We start from the raw sequence: 20,013 nt of genomic DNA, 5'->3' as shown, positions 1-20,013 counted from the left end.
ATATCTGTCACATAACATAATGGTTAAGAGAACAGATGAGTGGTTTTTTTTTGTTTTTTTTTTTTTTGAGACAGAGTCTCGCTCTGTCGCCCAAGCTGGAGTGCAGTGGCACGATCTCGGCTCACTGAAAGCTCCACCTCCCAGGTTCACACCATTCTCCTGCCTCAGCCTCCCGAGTAGCTGGGACTACAGGCGCCCGCCACCACGCCCAGCTAATTTTTTTGTGTTTTTAGTAGAGACGGGGTTTCACCGTGTTAGCCAGAATGGTCTCGATCTACTGATCTCGTGATCCACCCGCCTCAGCCTCCCAAAGTGCTGGCATTAGAGGCGTAAGCCACCGCGCCCAGCCTGGTTTTTTTTTTTTTTTTTTTTTTTAAGACAGTCTCACTGTTGCCTAGACTGGAGTGCAGTGGCACCATCTTGGTTGACAGCAACCTCTGCCTCCTGGGTTCAAGTGATTTTCCTGCCTTAGCCCCCTGAGTAGCTGGAATTACAGGTGCCTGCCACCATGTCCAGCTAATTTTTGTATTTTAGTAGAGATGTGGTTTCCCCATGTTGGCCAGACTGGTCTCGATCTCCTAACCTCAGATGATCCACCTGCCTCAGCCTCCCAAAGTGCTGGGATTACAGGTGTGAACCACCGAGCCCAGAAAGAGAACTCACTTTAGGATCAGACAAATTAGTCAACAAGTACAAGTAGCGTAAAAAGGTACTCCAAATTTAAAATTTTTCTTTTTTTGCAGCAGGGTCTCCCACCCAGGGAGTGCAGTGACGTGATCTCTGCTCACTGCAACCTCCACCTCCCAGGCTAAAGCCAATTATCCTGCCTCAGCCTCCTGAGTAACTGTGATTACTGGTGCCTGCCACCATGTCCGGCAATTTTTGTTGTTGTTGTTGTTTTGTTTTTTTATTGTTTTGTTTTGTTTTTGTATTTTTAGTAGGAGAGATAGGGTTTTATCATGTTGTCCAGTCTGGTCTTGAACTCCTGACCTCAAGTGATCCACCTGCCTTGGCCTTCCAAAGTGCTGGGATTATAGACAAGAGCCAATGTGCCCGGTGAAAATTTTTTAATGAATTATCTTTTTTTTTTTTTTTTTTTAAGTGGAATCTCGCTCTTGTAGCCCAGGCTGGAATGCAGTAGCTCGATCTCGGCTCACTACAACCTCCGCCTCCCGGATTCAAGCGATTCTTCTGCCTCAGCCTCCCAGGTAGCTGGGATTATAGGTGTCTGCCACAATGCTGGCTAATTTTTGTATTTTTAGTAGAGACAGGGTTTCACCATGTTGGCCAGGCTAGTCTCAAAGTCCTGACCTCAGGTGATCCTCCCACCTCGGCCTCCCAAAGTGTTGGGATTACGGGCGTGAGCCACTGCGCCCGGGCTGAATTATCTTTTATTATTAAAAAAAAATTGTTTTTGGAGACAGAGTTTCGCTCGTATTGCCCAGGCTGGAGTGCAATGGCATGATCTCGGCTCACCACAACCTCTGCCTCCCGGATTCAAGCGATTCTCGTGCCTCAACCTCCCAAGTAGCTGGGATTACAGGCATGTGCCACCATGCCCAGCTAATTTTGTATTTTTAGTAGAGATGGGGTTTCTCCATGTTGGTCAGGCTGGTCTCGAACTCCTGACCTCAGGTGATCCCCTCACCTCAGCCTCCCAAAGTGCTGGGATTACAGGCATGAGCCATCGTGCCCAGCCCTGAATTATCTTTTAAATTAAAATTAAAGTCAGTACAGAACTGCAAACACTGAAAAATCTAAAGAAACTATAAAAGAAAATATGTGAGAAAATCTGACAAGCTCAAAAATACTCTCATCATTAAGAATAAATAAATTTCTATTGGATATAGTAGAAGCACTTACTTATTTATCTGAAAATAAATGTGATTAGCTAATTCAGTGACCTGGGTTTTCTCTTCCTAATTACCAATTTATTTTTTTCCCCCCGAAAGACATAAGCCAGATCATTAAAAGTCTGAGCTGACAGTCATCTGGAACACAAAGTGAATGACGTCAAGAAAAACCATATAGACATTAAAATTATCTGCCATAATGACTGCTGAAACTGTTGTGAAAAAAAGCACTGTACATAAGATTAAATTGAGAATTATTTGTGACCTCAAAGACAGAGACAGTACATTTAGGGGTCTTTAGGAACAATGTATTAATCTAAATTAAGATACACTGCCTCCTACCCCTGACTGATTATTAAAGATGACTGGATGAGATTGTGCTGCCTAATCCGAATTCTTGGTCTTTATTTATTATCTCTATTATTGCCTTGGAAATTCTAACCAAATGCCAAGGATTCTGAGATCTAACCAAATGCAGTAGTGGTCAGCTTCCGGGCAATCACGTTATTGGCCCATTCTGTTCTTCTGAGACAGCTGCCAGGACCTGAGGCTAGTTTCCAGACTCTGTCCACAAGAGTACCCAAATTGCCGGCCGGGCGCGGTGGCTCAAGCCTGTAATCCCAGCACTTTGGGAGGCCGAGACGGGCGGGTCACGAGGTCAGGAGATCGAGACCATCCTGGCTAACATGGTGAAACCCCGTCTCTACTAAAAAATACAAAAAACTAGCCGGGCGACGTGGCGGGCGCCTGTAGTCCCAGCTGCTTGGGAGGCTGAGGCAGGAGAATGGCGTAAACCCAGGAGGCGGAGCTTGCCGTGAGCTGAGACCCGGCCACTGCACTCCAGCCTGGGCGGCAGAGCGAGACTCCGTCTCAAAAAAAAAAAAAAAAAGAGTACCCAAATTTTCAGATGATTCTACCTCTGAAAAAAGGATTCTAGGAAACAGTGTCTTTTCCTGTTGCTGTTATTGCATAAAATCAATCTGAATGAACAAGCTAACATGTAATGAAAAATATAGTTTACAAAGGAAAATTGACTTAAGTTTAACTCACCTGTCCATATTTGCCTAATTCCAGCTCTATAATGGCAACAGGCGTGTGTATTTGAGCTGAATGCCTTGACTGAGACTTGCCATCAACTCTCCAGCTCAGGCCCCGAAGCCCGCTATTCCAGCGGCTCTGGTTCATGAGGCTCTCACGGATTTTTGTCTTGTGGCTCTTCCAGAATTTGGAAATGACAGCAGCTTGGTCAGATGTGATCCCACCTTGCTTTTTGGTTTGAGCAGTCAAGAATGCTTCCAACTGGTTGAAATCCATGTCTGCAGACGCAATAGACTATAAAGATGACAGAAAAAGCAAATAATTTGAATTTAGTAAGTAACTAAAAAGGATAGCTTCTTAACTACAGATCATATTTTGAGTGACTCTTAAATCACTGAAACAGGCCAGACACAGTGGCTCACGCCTGTAATCTCAGCACTCTGGGAGGCAGAGGCGAGATCACTTGAGGTTAGGAGTTAAGAGACCAAACTGGCCAACATGGTGAAACCCCATCTCTACTAAAACTACAAAAATTAGCCAGGCATAGTGGTACATGCCTGTAATCTCAGCTACTCAGGAGGCTGAGGCACAAGAATCGCTCGAACCAGGAGGCGGAGACTGCAGTGAGTCAAAATTGCACCACTGCACTCCAGTCTGGGTGACAGAGAGAGACACTGTCTCAAAAAAAAAAAAAAAGTCACTGAAATAAACTTTCATAAAAGGTCATCATGGGACAGTAAGGAGGCCAGGTACGGTGGCTCACACCTATAATCCCAACACTTTGCAAGGCTGAGGTGGACAGATCACTTGAGGTCACAAATTTGAGAACATCCTGGCCAAAACGGTGAAACCCCATTTTTCTACTAAAATTACAAAATTGGCCGGGTGTGGTTGCACACACCTGTAGTCCCGGCTACTCAGGAGGCTGAGGCAGAAGAACTGCTTGAACCCAAGAGGCAGAGGTAGCAGTGAGCTCAGATCACACCACTCCACTCCAGCCTGGGCGACAGAGCAAGACTGCACTGAAAAAAAAAAAAAAGTGGGTGGAGGAGGGGGCAGACAGTAATGAGAATAAGCTCTTTATAGCAAAAATACTCCCTTTGGAAACATCAAATATCAGAAAAGCTACTGTTAAAAATTCCATGTCACTCAATTTGGTATCAATAACTAGAATATAATTTTTAAATATCCAGTTCTATGGTGGGGAGATAAAACGAACATTTTTTTGAAGTAATAAAACAAGCCAGGTGTGGTGGTGTGTGCCTGTAGTCCCAGCTACTTGGGAAGCTGAGGCAGGAGGACAGCTGGACCCCAGAAGTTCAAGTCCAGCCTGAGCAACACAGCAAGACCCTGTCTCTAAAATAATAATAAGAATAAAACAAAAGAATTAAATTAATTGGTTGTCTGATAAAAATCTTACATAATTCCACAGTGCCTTATAGCCAGGCTTGGTTTGATATACTTCAACTGTATAATGCCTTATCCATATGATGCACTAAGTAAATTATTAAGTGAATGTATTATCTTAGCTTTGAAGTCCATCTTCAGCCAAACAGCTCATTCACAATAATAGTACTGTGAAATTATTTACTACTTTATACTTTCCCATAAATTTTCAAAAGTTAATTGCCATTGAATCAGGGTTCTCTATTCTACTATCCAAGAAAACACAGTAACTAAATATAAGCTCAAGCATAGTAACATGCCTTAAATTTGCACAGTACTCTTTAGCATACCATAGCATTTTCACATCTACAGGCATACTTCATTTTATTGTGCATCACTTTATTGAACTTCACTTTATTATACTTCACAGATACTGCATTTTTTACAAATTGAAGGTCTGTGGCAACCCTATACTAAGGAAGTCTATTGGTGCCATTTTTCAAATAGCATATGCTCACCTTGTGTCTCTGTGTCACATTTTGAAATTTCTCATATTTCAAACTTTTTCTTTTTTTTTTTTTGTTTGCGACGGAGTCTTGCTCTGCCACCCAGGCTGGAGTGCAGTGGCCAGATCTCAGCTCACTGCAAGCTCCGCCTCCCGGGTTTACGCCATTCTCCTGCCTCAGCCTCCCGAGTAGCTGGGACTACAGGCGCCCGCCGTGTCGCCCGGCTAGTTTTTTGTATTTTTTAGTAGAGACAGGGTTTCACCGTATTAGCCAGGATGGTCTCGATCTCCTGACCTCGTGATCCGCCCGTCTCAGCCTCCCAAAGTGCTGGGATTACAGGCTTGAGCCACCGCGCCTGGCCCCAAACTTTTTCACTACTATATATATCTGTTATGGTGATCTGTGATCAGAGATCTTCAATGTTACTATTGGAATTCTTTCAGGGCACCATGAACCATGCCCATAGAAGACAGATAAACTAACTAATTGATAAATGTCTTGTGTTCTGACTGCTCCAACCACTGGCCGTTCCTTCTGTTTCCCTCTCTGCAAGCCTCCCTATGACCTGAGACACACAATATTGAATTTAGGCCAATTAATAACCCTACAATGGCCTCTAAATATTCAAGAGAAAGAGTCAAACATATCTCATTTTAAATCAAAAGCTAGAAATGTTTAAGCTTAGAGAGGAAGCCAAGATAGGCTGAAAGCTAGGCCTCCTGTGCCAGACAGCTAGCCAAGTTGTGAACGCCAAGGAGAAGTTCTTGAAAGAAATTAAAAGTGCTACTCCAGTGCACACACAAATGACAAGAAAGCAAAACAGAGCCAGGCGCAGTACAGGTTCACGCCTGTAATCCTGGCACTTTGGGAGGCCGAATCGGGCAGATCACTTGAGGTCAGTAGTCTGAGGCCAGCCTGGACAACATGGTGAAACCATGTCTCTACTAAAAATACAAAAATTAGCTGGGCGTAGTGGTGCACACCTGTAATCCCAGCTACTCGGAGGCTGAGGCAGGAGAAATGCATGAACCCAGCAGGCAGAGGTTGCAGTGAGCCGAGATTGCACAACTGCAACAACTGCAACAACTGCACTCCAGCCTCAGCCTGGAGGACAGTGTGAGACTCTGTCTCAAAAAAAAAAAAAAAAAAAAAAAAGAAAGCACAACAGCCTTATTGCTGATATGGAGAAGGTTTTGGTGGTCTGGACAAAAGATCAAACCAGCCACAACCTTCCCATAAGCCAAAACCTAATCGAGGGCAAGGCCCTAACTTTCTTTAATTATATGTAGGTTGAGAGAGGTGAGAAAACTTACAGAAGAAAAGTTTGAAGCAAGGTTGGTTCATGAGATTTAAAGAAAGAAATTGTCTCCATTAACACAAAAGTACAAGATGAAGCAGCAAGTGCTGATGTAGGAGCTGCAGCGAGTTATCCAGAAGATCTAGCTATTTGATGAAGGTAGTTACACTAAACAAAAGATTTTCAATATAGATGAAATAGCTGTGTATTGGAAAAAGATACCATCTAGGACTTTATTTTTTGTTTGTGAGTTCTCATAAAGTAGGACTTTCACAGCTAGAGAAGTCAATGCCTAGCCTCAAATGACAGGCTGACTCTCTTGTTAGGGGCCAATGCAGCTGGTGACTTGAAGTTGAAGCCAATGGTCATTTATCATTCAGAAAACTCTAGGGCCCTTAAGAATGATGTTAAATCTACTCTGCCCATGCTCTGTGAATGGAACAACAAAGCCTAAACAGCACATCTGTTTACAGCATGGCTTGCTGAATTTAAAATATTCAGCTGAATTTAAAATACTCACAGTGGGCTTAATATTTTAAGGAAACCTACTGCTCAGAAAAAAAGATTCCTTTCAAAATATTACTACTCACAAATAATGCACATAGTCACTCAAGCGCTCTGATGGAGACGTACAAAGAGATGTTATTTTCATGACTGCTAACACGGCATTCATTCTTCAGTCCATGGATCAAGAAGTAATTCTGACCGTCAAGTTTTTTTTTTTTTTTTTTTTTAAGAAATACATTTTGTGATCAGGCATAGTGGCTCAAGCCTATAATCTCAGCACTTGGGAGGCCGAGGTGGGCAGATTGCTTGAGCCTGGGAGTTCAAGACCATTCTGGGCAACATGGCAAGACCACGTTTTGACAAAAAATACAAAAAAATTAGCCAGGCGGGGTGGTACACATCTGTGGTCCCAGCTACTTAGGAGACTGAGGTGGGAGGATCACATGAGCACAGGCAGTCAAGGCTGAATAAGCCAAGATGGCACCATTGCACTCCTGCCTGGGCGACACAGCAAGACCCTGTCTAAAAAGAAAGAAATACATTTTGTAAGGCTATAGCTGCCATAGACAGTGATTACTCTAATGGATCCAGGCAGAATAAATTGAAAACCTTCAGGAAAGGATTCACCATTCTTGATGCCATTAAGAACATTCATGATTCATAGAAGAATGTCAAAATATCAACATTAACGGGAGTTTGGAGGAAGTTGATTCCATCCCTCATGGATGACTTTGAGGGGTCCAAGACTTCAGTGGAGGAAGTAACTGTATATGTGGTGAAAATAGCAAGAGAACCAGAATTAGAAATGAAATCTGAAGATGTGATTGAATTGTTGCAATCTTATGATCAAACTTGAATGGATAAGAAGTTACTCGTTATGGAGGAGTAAACAAAGTGGTTTCTTGGTATATAGTCCTAGTAAAGATGCTGTGAACATTGCTGAAGTGACAACAAAGGACTTAGAACATTACAGAAACTTAGTTGATAAAGCAGCAGCAGGGTTGGAGAGAACTGTCTCCAATTTGAAAGAGGTTCTACTTTGGGTAAAATGCTATCAAACAGCATCACATGATACAGAGAAATCTTTCATGAAAGGGAGAGTCCACAGATGCAACCACCTCATTGTTGTATTATTTAAGAAATTGCCACAGCCACCCCAACTTTCAGCAATCACCACTCTATCAGTAAGCAGCCACTGACATCAAGGCAATTCAAATCCCACTTCTGACACACACACACACACACACACACACACACAGGCACACATATTTAGAAAACAAAAACAAGACATCAAGGCAAGACCCTCCACCAGCAAAAAGAATATGACTTGCTGAAGGCTCAGGTAATCATTAGCACTTTTATTTTTTTTTATTTATTTTTTATTTTTTATTTTTTTTTGAGACAGAGTCTCGCTCTGTCACCCAGGCTGGAGCGCTGTGGCCGGATCTCAGCTCACTGCAAGCTCCGCCTCCCGGGTTCACGCCATTCTCCTGTCTCAGCCTCCCGGGTAGCTGGGACTACAGGCGCCGCCACGTCGCCCGGCTAGTTTTTTGTAGTTTTTTTTTTAGTAGAGACGGGGTTTCACCGTGTTAGCCAGGATGGTCTCGATCTCCTGACCTCGTGATCCGCCCGTCTCGGCCTCCCAAAGTGCTGGGATTACAGGCTTGAGCCACCGCGCCCGGCCAGCACTTTTTAGCAATAAAGTTTTTAGGTTTTTGGAGGGGGAGAGATGGGGGTCTCTGTTACCCAGGCTGGAGTGCAGGGGCACAATCATAGCTCACTTGCAGCCTCAAACTCCCGGGCTCAAGTAATCCTCTCACTTGGGCCTCTTCAATAGTAATAAAGTATCCCTTAACTAAGGAATGTATATTGCTTTTAAAGACATAGTGCTATTATACACTTAATATAGTGTAGTATGATATGGTATGGTACAGCATAAACACAACTTTGATGCACTAGGAAACAAAAAAATTCATGTGACTCGCTTAATTGCATTATTCACTTTATTGTGGCCACCTGGAACCAAACCCATGGTATTTCCGAGGTATGTCTGTATTACTACACTTGACCCTCATAATCAATTTTCAAAGGCAATGGGGTAGATAATAGTATTACAGTGCTCTTCACTCTCAACTTATAGAAAAGGAAACTGAAGCTTCAAGCAGCCAACTGATTTTTCTGAAAGCACCATGAGATAAGTGCAGGGACAGCCTCAACTGTTAAGCCAGGTGTCCCTCTGATTAGTTGTCACAAGTGACTACATAGAGAAGTAGACTCAGTATCACCACCACTGAAAAAAATGTAAACTGGTACATTCTGCCAACAATGATACAGAGATGCCAGTCCCTAATGAGTAGCTACAATGCTTCAGTTGCTGGCCTTCAGAGATCCTGAGACATCAATGATTTGAAGAGTATTACCACAAATTTTTAACTTAAGGTTTAGATGTTTGAGTGAGGAACATTTAAGTGTTATCAGAGCTTAGAGGGCCAACAGTGAATAAGAGAGATAAGATAGAGAAGGCAGTCTACAGCCAGATTAAAGTGTATCAAGTTTAGACATTGTTATATATACACAATGAGGGGCCACTAAGGGCTAGGTAACTGGGAAATCATGATGCAACATGTGGTTTAGAACGCCAAATCTGGCCAGGTGTGGTATCACATGCCTGCAGTCCCAGCTACTCCAGAGGCTGAAGCAGGAGGATTGTTTAAGCCCTGGAGGTTGAGAGCAGCCTGGAAAACACAGCAAAACCCTGTCTCTCTTTTAAAAATGTTTTTAATTCAAAAAATTTTTTCTAAACTGAATCTGGTAACAGTAAGTAGTTGGACTAAAGTGGGAAATTATCAGAGGGCTAAGGCAATGGAGCCTCGGAGAGAACAGCAGCAGTTAATAACTTAGTCCCAAGAGTAAGCTTCCCCTTGCCTCTTCTTTGCTATGCCCCTATCTGCTAGTGGCCATGGGGACTGGCATAAGCTCCAAACCAGACAGATCACAATGTCCTCCTTTCTCTGGGCACACTGACTGGTCTAAATGAATTTCCTAATTTAGGGCAGGAGAAATGGTCTTGTCTTTTTGGGTCATAGTACAAGAAGGACATGAGGCTGGGGTTACAGACAGCATTTTCTTGAACCTTTTGGCAAAAGCATGTCTGCAAGAAAATAGAATGAAGCCAAGGAGAGATGAGAGTGGATTTTAATGGGGTGATATCCCTGTTTTTTTTTTTTTTTTTGAGACGGAGTCTTGCTCTGTCGCCCAGGCTGGGGTGCAGTGGCGGGATCTCAGCTCACTGCAAGCTCCGCCTCCCGGGTTTACGCCATTCTCCTGCCTCAGCCTCCCGAGTAGCTGGGACTACAGGCACCCGCCACCTCGCCCGGCTACTTTTTTGTATTTTTAGTAGAGACGGGGTTTCACCGTGTTAGCCAGGATGGTCTCGATCTCCTGACCTCGTGATCCGCCCGTCTCGGCCTCCCAAAGTGCTGGGATTACAGGCTTGAGCCACCGCGCCCGGCCGATATCCCTGTTTTACAGTTCCCAAGAGCCTGGTTCCTGCAGGCCTTCCTGCAATTCTATAATGCTATCTCAGTATCCTTCCTACAGACAACCCAATATTCCATCAACTATTCAAGGTAGTTTAAGCTGTATTCCTATAATTTAGAATCAAGAGTTCTGACTAAAAGAGGGTGGTGGCAGTGGGAACAGAAGAATGTAAAGGTAGACAACACAAGGTAGAATACAGGTAGAGCAAGTGAGACTGGAGCTGAAAGAAAAACAATCTGTCTTTCATTTCTTCATTAATATAAAAAATTGTATGGCAAATATTACAACTTTCTGGTACATTAAAGATATTTCACATTACAATTCAATAAACATTTACTGAATCTTTGCCTATTTACCAGAAAGCAGGACCCCAAACCTCTGGCTATGCCTATCAATACAAATACAGGCTGGGCATGGTGGCTCACACCTGTAATCCAGCACTTTGGGAGGCTGAGGTGGGCAGGTCACCTGAGGTCAGAAGTTCAAGACCAGCCTGTCCAACATGGAGAAACCCCATCTCCACTAACAATACAAAAATTAGCCGGGTGTGGTGGCGTATGCCTGTAATCCCAGCTACTCGGGAGGCTGATGCAGGAGAATCGTCTGAACCCAGGAAGTGGAGGTTGCAGTGAGCCAAGATTGCACCACTGCACTTCAGCCTGGGGGACACAGTAAGACTCCACCTCAAAAAAAAAAAAAAAAAAGAAAGAAAGAAAAGTATTATTTTGTATAATATACTTATAATTAAGTAAAATTATTTCCACTGGCACCTTGCTTCACAATATTATGTCACAACTCAGGTAATTTGTATCATTCTTCTTCTCAAATAATATCAAGAGATATCCATTCTGATATAATTTCATCTGTGACAAAAGTTATTTTGGTTGGGTTCCAGTCAATAATATCTTGAACTAGGGTCAATTCATCCAAATTTAGAACAATTAAAAATTAAATGAGAAACTGATTTTGGTTTGGGTTCAAAGTCATCAATTTTCATTTAAAAAATGCTTGAATAGCCACCATAAAACAGATACTGTTCACAGCACACCACTTCCATCTACTGGCAGCCTAAGCTGACAGCCTGGTACTCATCCTTTATTCTTCTCTCTCTTCCACATCTTGAATCAGTGGTTTTCAACACTGGCTGCACATTAGAATCCTGAAGTACAATTTTAAAATATCAGTGCCCAGCTATTATCCCAGAAATTCTGATTTCTAGGAATTACAGAGTGAAGCCTAAGCATTGGTATTGTTTAAAAGTTTCCAAAGTGATTCTGGCAGGCAACAAAGTGTTAAAAACAAATGCTGGCAGTAAAATGAGTTTGAAAAGAAAAAAGAAAAAGAAAAACAAATGCCTGCAACTTTCAATTGTCAAGTTCTACTGATTGTTACATCTGAAATAATTCTCTAATAATATGTCCCCTCTAGTTTGTCCCTACTAGCTGGTAGAAGCACTCACCATCTTGAACCTAAACTAAGTGTGGACTCCCTCCAGTCTATGTTCTATACCACCATCAAAGTGATATATCTAAAATATAAATATAGGATGCTGGCACTTGCTTGTTTAAAGTTATCCCATGGCTGCCTATTACCTGCTTCAGTGGTGGTCGGGCAGGATGATGTGAAGCACTCTCCTAGGAGGTATAAGATAAGTTGTACATAATATAGTTAGCAGTAGTAGTAGTACAAGTATTGAAGTTTGTAAAGATTTTTATAAGTATAAATCAGAGGGTTTTCAAAGTATCCTTATATTAAACAATTACCTCCCTCATTTTAATTGTTTACTTGAATGGAAGAAAAAAAGAAAATTACAAACACAGGAACTCTGCAGGGAACTATATCATGCATGTATTCCTGTCATGCACATGTTAAACGTGTCACAGAGGAATAAAAATTTGAAAACTGATAAAACAGAACAGTGGTTCTCAACCAGGTAGTACTGCCCTCCCAAAGGCACCTGAGAAATGGTGGAGGCTACATTTGGTTTCACAGTGATTGGAAGGAGTGCTGTTGGCATTAAGTGAGCAGGAGCTAGGGATGCTTGGCATCCTTCGATGCCCAAGAAATAGGAGTTGGCAAGCTTTCTGTAAAAGTTGTAGCCATCTGTGGCATATTGCTCCCCTTTTTGTACAACTCTTTAAAAACGTAAAAACTATTCCTAGCTCATGGGCTATATAAAAACAGGCAGTGTGACCTGTGGGCTGAAGTTTGCAGACCCCTGACCAAGAACATCCCACAGGACAAACAGACCTGGGTCTCACATGACTTTGCAATGTCCCATCTGACACTGTATGGAAAAACCTGTTTATAATTACTTGAGCCTAGAAAGTATGTATTTTGTTTTACATAAAAAAGTATTTTTTCACGGTTTTAATAAACACCAAAATTTCCAGGAATGCAATTAATACAACTTGTACTTTGACTTGGTTGGAACTTAGCAAAGAGGATGTTAAGTATTTTGAAAAATCTCATTACCAGTGACAATACCATTTAAAATATCTTACCTACCAATACAACACATTTTATATACCTGCATTTCTTGCTGTGTATTCACAGTAATTCTATGTACAGGTACAAGCATCTGATTAATTCATTACACGTTCTAAGGATATAATGCTTAAACATTTATATTTTAAACTATATATTTCAAATTATGTTGTTTTAGATTTCTTATACTTTTCCTTTGTGTTACATTTATGACATCACATTAGAAATTATGTGTTGGCCGGGCGCGGTGGCTCACACCTGTAATTCCAGTACTTTGGGAGGCCGAGGAGGGCAAATCACAAGGTCAGGGGATTGAGACCATCCTGGCTAACACAGCGAAACCCTGTCTTACTAAAAATACAAAAAATTAGCTGGGCACGGTGGCGGGTGCCTGTAGTCCCAGCTACTCGGGAGGCTGAGGCAGAAGAATGGCGTGAACCCGGGAGGTGGAGCTTGCAGTGAGCCGAGATTGGGCCACTGCACTCCAGTCTGGGCGACAGAGCGAGACTCCATCTCAAAAAAAAAAAAAAGAAATTATGTGTTAATTTTATTATATGTGAATTATAATTAAAAGAGTTCCTTTTAAGGATCATCAAGAAGCATTAGAAAATATTTACTATAAAAAAAAGAAACACTGGACTGGATATGTTTGAGAACCACTGAGCATCAAGTTCAAACTCAACGCAACAGGCCCTGGCTTATCTTTTAGTGTCTATTTTATAACTTCTGCCTCCCACACTGGACAGACTCAAACAGCACTAACCTGTTTGTAATTTCCCGACTAGCAATCCCAGTATGATGCTTCTATGTGCCTCTGTTCGTGCTGTTCTAAATATTCTGAAATGTCCTATCATCACCTTCATCAGATTAATTGCTATTCACCATTCAAGAGTTAGTTCAAGTATGGCTTCTCCAATACTCCTCCTCTCCTAGTAAGATAAGTGCCCCCTTTCTCTTCCAAAAATGCCCTAATATCTCTAACCCTGAACTTACCTCAATGAAACGAAATTATGTCAAAAAGTCTATTCGACCCAACAGAATCTAAACTTTGAGGGCAGGGTCTATGTATCTCTGCAAATATATCATCTAACACCTTGAAGTAGAATTCATATTCCAACAAGCATTCATATTGTATCAATAACATTTTAAATCAAAAATTCTAAATGTTGCAGATCAATATTAGGTCCAGAATTATTTAAAGCTACCAACTTCTTGCTTTACAAAATTCTCTCACATACATTCACAAACCATAAACTTCTTTAAGATAAGAGTAGAAAATAATTCAGGGTGCTGATTTCTGTTTGCCTAATCTAGCCTAGCAAATTAGCAAGGAGCTCAGAGCCCAAAAAAAAAAAAAAAAAAAAAAAAATTTAGGCTAGGATACTAAAGAAAAAAAAAGACTTTGAATAAAAAATGAAAATATAATTTATCACTTTTTTTTTCTTTTGAGACAGGATCTTGCTCTATCACCCAGGCTGGAATGCAGTGGCACAATCATGGCTCACTACAGCCTTGCCCTCGTGGGCTCAAGCAATCTTCCACCTCAGTCTTCCGAGTAGCTGGGACTAAAGGTGTGTACCACCATGCCTGGCATATATATATATTTATTTATTTTCTAGGCAGTGAAAAAATATATATATATAAAATCTTTTTTTTTTTTTTAGTAAAGACAAAGCGATATGGTTTGGCTCTGTGTCCCCATCTAAATCTCATCTTGTAGCTGCCATAATTCCCACTTGTTGTGAGAGGGACCCAGTGGGAGATAACTGATTCATGAGGGCGGATCTTTCTCGTGCTGTTCTCTTGATAGTGAATAAGTTTTATGAGATTTGATGGTTTTAAAAATGGGAGTTTCCCTGCACAAACTCTTCTCTTGTCTGTCACCGCGTAAGACATGCCTTTTTGCCTTTCACCTTCCACCATGATTGTGAGGCCTCCCCATCACGTGGAACTGTAAGTCTAATAAACCTCTTTCTTTTGTACATTACCCAGTCTCAGGTATGTCTTCATCAGCAGCATGAAAACTGACTAATACACAGGGGCTCACTATGTTGCCCAGGCTGGTCCCGAACTCCTAGACTCAAAGCAATCCTTCCGCCTCAGCCTCCCAAAATGCTGGGATTACAGGTGTGAGGCAGTGTGCCCAGTCTCTCTGAATTACTTCTTTCAACTCTATGTCAAACTATAATTATCTCTAAATAAAGAGCTTAATTTAAGAAAAAAATCTATAAGAAATTCTCTGACCTCTAGATTTAAATTCTAAGTCTTCGATATGGTTTACAAGAAGACTCACAGTCAGGAAACTTCTCCCCTTCTCTAGCTTCATTTCTCTTCATATCCCCCTACCTCTTAAAATCTTCCAATCATTTGTTCTTCCTACCATCGCTATTGAGCTCCTTTTAGCTCCTAAGTGTGCATTCTATCTCTATCCTCTTGGCCTTTGCCTAGGCTGTTTTCTCTGCCTAGAAAATCTTAGTTGCTATTCCTTTATCCCCTTACCTTGTTGACACCATCTCTTTCTTCAGGCTTCGATATAGATCTTACTTTTTACATGAAGTCTTTCCTTAACTCCCAAATCTGGGACAGGGGCCTCCTTCTAGATTGCCTAGTAAACTAGTGGTATTTATTAAAATTCAGGGTAGCTGCCAGGCCTATATCTTGCTCCAAAGGTCATTGCCTTCTTATTTAATATTTAATCCCCAAGGTCTACAAAACTGACTGGAACATAGTAGGTGCTCTATAAATACATGTTGAAGGGAAAGCAAAACTATGGAATACAGTGAAAAGATCAATAGTTGCCTGGGTGCAGTGGCTCATGCCTATAATCCCAGCACTTTGGGAGGCCGACATGGGCGGATCACTTGAGGTCAGGAGTTCCAGACCAGCCTGGCCCACATGGTGAAACCCGACTCTATTAAAAACACACATACAAAAAATTAACCAGGCATGGTGGTGTACGCCTGTAATCCCAGCTACTCAGGAGGCTGAGGCAGGAGAATCGCTTGAACCCAGGAGGCGGAGGTTGCAGTGAGCCGAGATTGTGCCACTGCACTCCAACCTGGGTGACCGAGTGAAACTCCATCTAAAAAAAAAAAAAAAAAATCAATAGCTGCCAGGGTTTGGGGGCAGGGGAATGGAGAGATAATAGGTGGATCCCAGAGATTTTTGGACATTGAAACCAATCTGTATGATACTATATGCCAGATGCATGTCATTATACATATGTCAAAACCCACAGAAGTTACAATATCAAGCGTGTACCCTAAGATAAATTATAGACTTTGGGTAGTCATCATATGCCAATCTTGGTTCACCCATTGTTTAACAAATGTACCAGTCTAGGCCCTGGAAGGCAGAGCAAGATGGCCAAACAGAAGCCTCCACCAGTCATCCTCCCTGTCAGAACACCAAATATGACATCTACATAAAAAAGCACTTTCACAAGAACCAAAAATCAGGTGAGTGATCACAATACCTGGTTTTAACTTCATATTGCAGAAAAACAAACTGAAGTGGGTAGGAGAGGTCCTTGAATTTCTGACACCACCCTTCCCCCATCCCCCAGCAGCAGCCAACTAGAGAGAATCTGTATGTTTGGGAGAGGGAGAGTGTAGCAATTGTGGGGCTTTACATTGGAACTTGGTGCTGCCAACACCAGGCAGAACTCAGCCAATGTCCACAGAGGGTGCATTTAGATTGGCTCTAGTCAAAGCGGGATTGCTCATCTCAGAAGCCAGAACTTGAGTTCAGCAAGCCTCACCACAGAAGGCTAAAGAGCTCTGGGGTCCTCAATAAACAAAAGGCATTCTAGGCCACAAGGACTGAAACTTATAGGAAAGTCTAAAAGCTGTGCTGGGATCAGAGCCAGCAGAGTCAGGGGACACATGACCTAGTAAGACACCAGCTGGGGTGGCTAAGGGAATGCCTGCATCACTCCTCTGCCAACCTCAGGCAGCACAGCTCACAGCTCACAGCTCCAAAAGAGACTCCTTCCTTCAACTTGAGAGAAAACAGTAAAGAAGACTTTGTTTTGCAACTTGGACACCAGCTCAGCCAAAGTAGAACAGTGCACCAATCAGAGTCGTGAGGCCCCCACTCCAGGCCCTAGCTCCTGGACAACATTTCTAGACAAACCCTGGGCCAGATGGGAACCAGCTGACATGAAGGGAAGGATCCACTCCTGGTGGGATTCATCACCTGCTGACTAAAGGGCCTTTCAGCCTTGAATAATCAGCAGTGGTAACCAGGTAGAACATGTTGTGGGCCTTGAGTGAGACTATAAAACATCCTGGCTTCAGGTGTGACCTACCACATTCCCAGCTATGGTGGCTATGGGGAGAGACTCCTGCTTGAAAAAAGTAGAGGGGAAAATAAAGGTACCAGCTTAGGTACCAGCTCTGCCACAGTGGAGAAGAGCACCAAACAGACTCAGGGTCCTCAATTTCAGACCTTGGCTCTTAGATGAAATTTCTGGACCTATCCTGGGCCAGAAAGGAGCCCACTGCCAGAAAGGGTGAGTTGCAGGTCTGGAAGCATTCACCACAAGCTGACTGAAAAGTCCTTGGGCCTTAAGTGAACATTGGCAATACTTCCTATGGGCCTATGATGCTGGCAGTCATAGGCAGAGGCTCTCTTGCCTGGGAGAAGGGGAGGAGAGAGTGGGAAAGACTTTGTCTTGTGATTTCGGTGCCAGCTTAGCTGCAGCAGAACAGAGGACCAGGTAGATTCCTAAGGTTTACAAACCAGGCCCTGGCTCCCAGACAGCATCTCTGAAACCTACTAGGGCTCAGGAGAACTCGCCTCTCTGAATGGAAGGACACAAGCCTGGCTGGCTTCACCATCTGCTGATTATGTAGAGTCCTAGGCCCTGAGAGGTAGCCAGGCAGTGGTTACAGTGGGCCTTGGGCAAGACCCAGTGCCATGCTGACTTCAGGTGACCCAGCACAATGCCAGTGGTAGTGGCCACAGAGGTCCTTGTGTTACCCATCCCTCAGCTCCAGGCAGTCCAGCACAGAGAAAGAGACTGTTTGGGAAAAAGGGAAGAGAACAAGAGTCTCTGCCTGGCAATAGAAAGAATTCTTCCAGATCTTATTCAAGACCACCAAGGTGGTACCTCTACAAGTCTGTAAGAACTTCAATGATGTTGGACTTGGGGTGCCCTTAATGCAGATACAACTTAGATCACAACACCCCTGTCCTTTCAAATACCTGGAAAGCATTCCCAAAGAGGATGAGTAAAAACAAGATGTACTAGATGGTGAAGACTATAATAAACATCTAATTCTTTAATGACTAGACACTAATGAGAATCCACAAGCATCGAGACCATCCAGGAAAACATGACCTCCCAAAATGAACTAAATAAAGCACCAGGGGCCAATCACAGAGAGGCAGAGATATGTAATCCTTCAGGACAGAAAATTCAAAATAGCTGTTTTGAGGAAACTTGAAGAAATTCAAGAGAACATAGAGAAGGAATTCAGAATCTTTCAGATGAATTTAACTACAAAATGGAAATAATTAGAATCAAAAGGAAATTCTGGAGCTGATAAATGCAATTGACATAATGAAGAATGGATCAGAGTATCTTAAAAGCAGACTTGATCAAGCAAAAGAAAGAATTAGTGAGCTTGAAGACAGGCTATTTGAAAACACACAGTCAAAGGACACAAAAAAGAAAACGAGGCTGGGCACAGTGGCTCATACCTGTAATCCTAGCACTTTGGGAGGCCAAGGTGGGCAGACTGCCTGAGCTCAGGAGTTCAAGACCAGCCTGGGCAACATGGCAAAACGCAGTCTCTAATAAAAATACAAAAAATTAGCCAGGCATAGTGGCGTTCGCCTGCAGTCCCAGGTACTCGGGAGGCTGAGGCATGAGAATTCCTTGAACCCAGGAGGCAGAGGCTGCAACAAGCTGAGATCATGCTACTGCACTCCAGCCTGGGTGGCAGAGCAAGACTCCAAAAAAAAAGAAAGAAAGAAAAAACAAAAATAAAAAGAATGAAGCACGCCTACAAGATTTAGTAAATAGCCTCAAAGGGCATCTCTAAGAGTTACTGGCCTTAGAGAAGGTAAACAGAGACACAGCTGTAGCAAGTTTATCCAAAGGAATAATAGCAGACAACATCCCCAACCTAGAGAAATACATCACTATGCAAGAACAAGAAGGTTACAGAACATCAAGCAGATTTAACACAAAGAAGACTGCCTCAAGGCGTTTAGTAATTAGGCTCCTGAAAGTCAAGAATAAAGAAAGGATCCTAAAAGCAGCAAGAGAAAAGAAACAAATAACATGCAATGGAGTTCCAACACATCTGGCAGCAGGCTTTTCAGTGGAAGCCTTACAATCTCACGCCAGGTAAGACTGGCATGACCAAGTGCTGAAGGAAAAAATAAAAACAGAAAAACTTTATACCAGAATAGTAATCTCTGGAGAAAATATCCATCAAACATGAAGAGGAAATAGATTTTCCCAAACAAAAGCTGCAGGATTTCATCAACACCAGACCTGTCCTACAAGAAATGCTAAAGGGAATTCTTCAGTCTGAAAGGAAAGGATGTTAATGAGCAATAAGAAATCATCTGAAGGTACAAAACTCACTGGTAATAAGTATATGAAAAAACACAGAATATTATAATACTGTATTGGGGTGTATGAACTACTCATAATGCCAGTAGAAAGACTAAAAGATGAGCCAATCAAAAACAATAACTACAACAACATTTCAAGACATAGTACAATAAAATATAAAATAGAAACAAAAAACAGCTAAAAAGCAGGGAGACAAAGAGTTTTTACTAGTTTTCTTTTTGCTTGTTTACGTATGCTATCAATGCTAAGTTGTCATCAGTTTAAAATAATGGGATATAAGATATTATTTGCAAGCTCATGGTAACCTCAAATCTAAAAACTGTGATATAAGGGATACAGAAAAAATAAAAAGATATTAAAACATACCATCAAAGAAAATCACGTGCACTAAAAAGAAGAAGGAAGAAAAAAAGGGAGAGAAGACCACAAAACAACCAGAAAACAAATAACAAAATGGCAGGAGTAAGTCCTTACTTATCAATAGTAACATTGAATGTAAATGAACCAAACTCTCCAATCAAAAGACACAGAGTGGCTGAATGGATTAAAAAAACAAGATCCAATGATCTGTAGCGGAAAAGAAACACACTTCACCTATAAAGACATACACACACTAAAAATAAAGGAATAGGAAAAGATATTCCAGGCAAATAGAAACCAAAAGGGGCAGGAGTAGCTATACTTATATCAGACAAAATGGATTTCAAGATAAAAACTACAAAAGAGACAAAAAAAAAAAAAGTCATTACATGATAAAAGAGCCAATTCCGCCGGGCGCCGTGGCTCAAGCCTGTAATCCCAGCACTT

General features: G+C 42.1%; 1 protein-coding gene across 7 annotated transcripts in view; it reads right to left on the bottom strand.

The window, feature by feature from the left end:
- Positions 1-20,013, bottom strand: part of COMMD1 (copper metabolism domain containing 1) — a 241,908-nt gene that overhangs the window by 137,739 nt on the left and 84,156 nt on the right. For 6 of the 7 annotated variants that reach the window (XM_033239182.1, XM_033239183.1, XM_033239184.1 and 3 more), the window contains one exon: positions 2,904-3,185. In XM_033239182.1, the coding sequence (XP_033095073.1) occupies positions 2,904-3,185 (282 nt within the window). Of the gene's footprint in view, positions 1-2,903; positions 3,186-7,271; positions 7,290-20,013 lie in introns of those variants that run through there. The other variant, XM_033239185.1, reaches the window with a different exon arrangement.

Source organism: Trachypithecus francoisi, unplaced genomic scaffold, assembly GCF_009764315.1.
Source record: "Trachypithecus francoisi isolate TF-2019V2 unplaced genomic scaffold, Tfra_2.0 Lachesis_group17, whole genome shotgun sequence".
NCBI lineage: Eukaryota > Metazoa > Chordata > Mammalia > Primates > Cercopithecidae > Trachypithecus > Trachypithecus francoisi.
The sequence above is the reverse complement of the archived record's forward strand: the minus strand, read 5'-3'. Positions and strand labels throughout refer to the sequence as shown.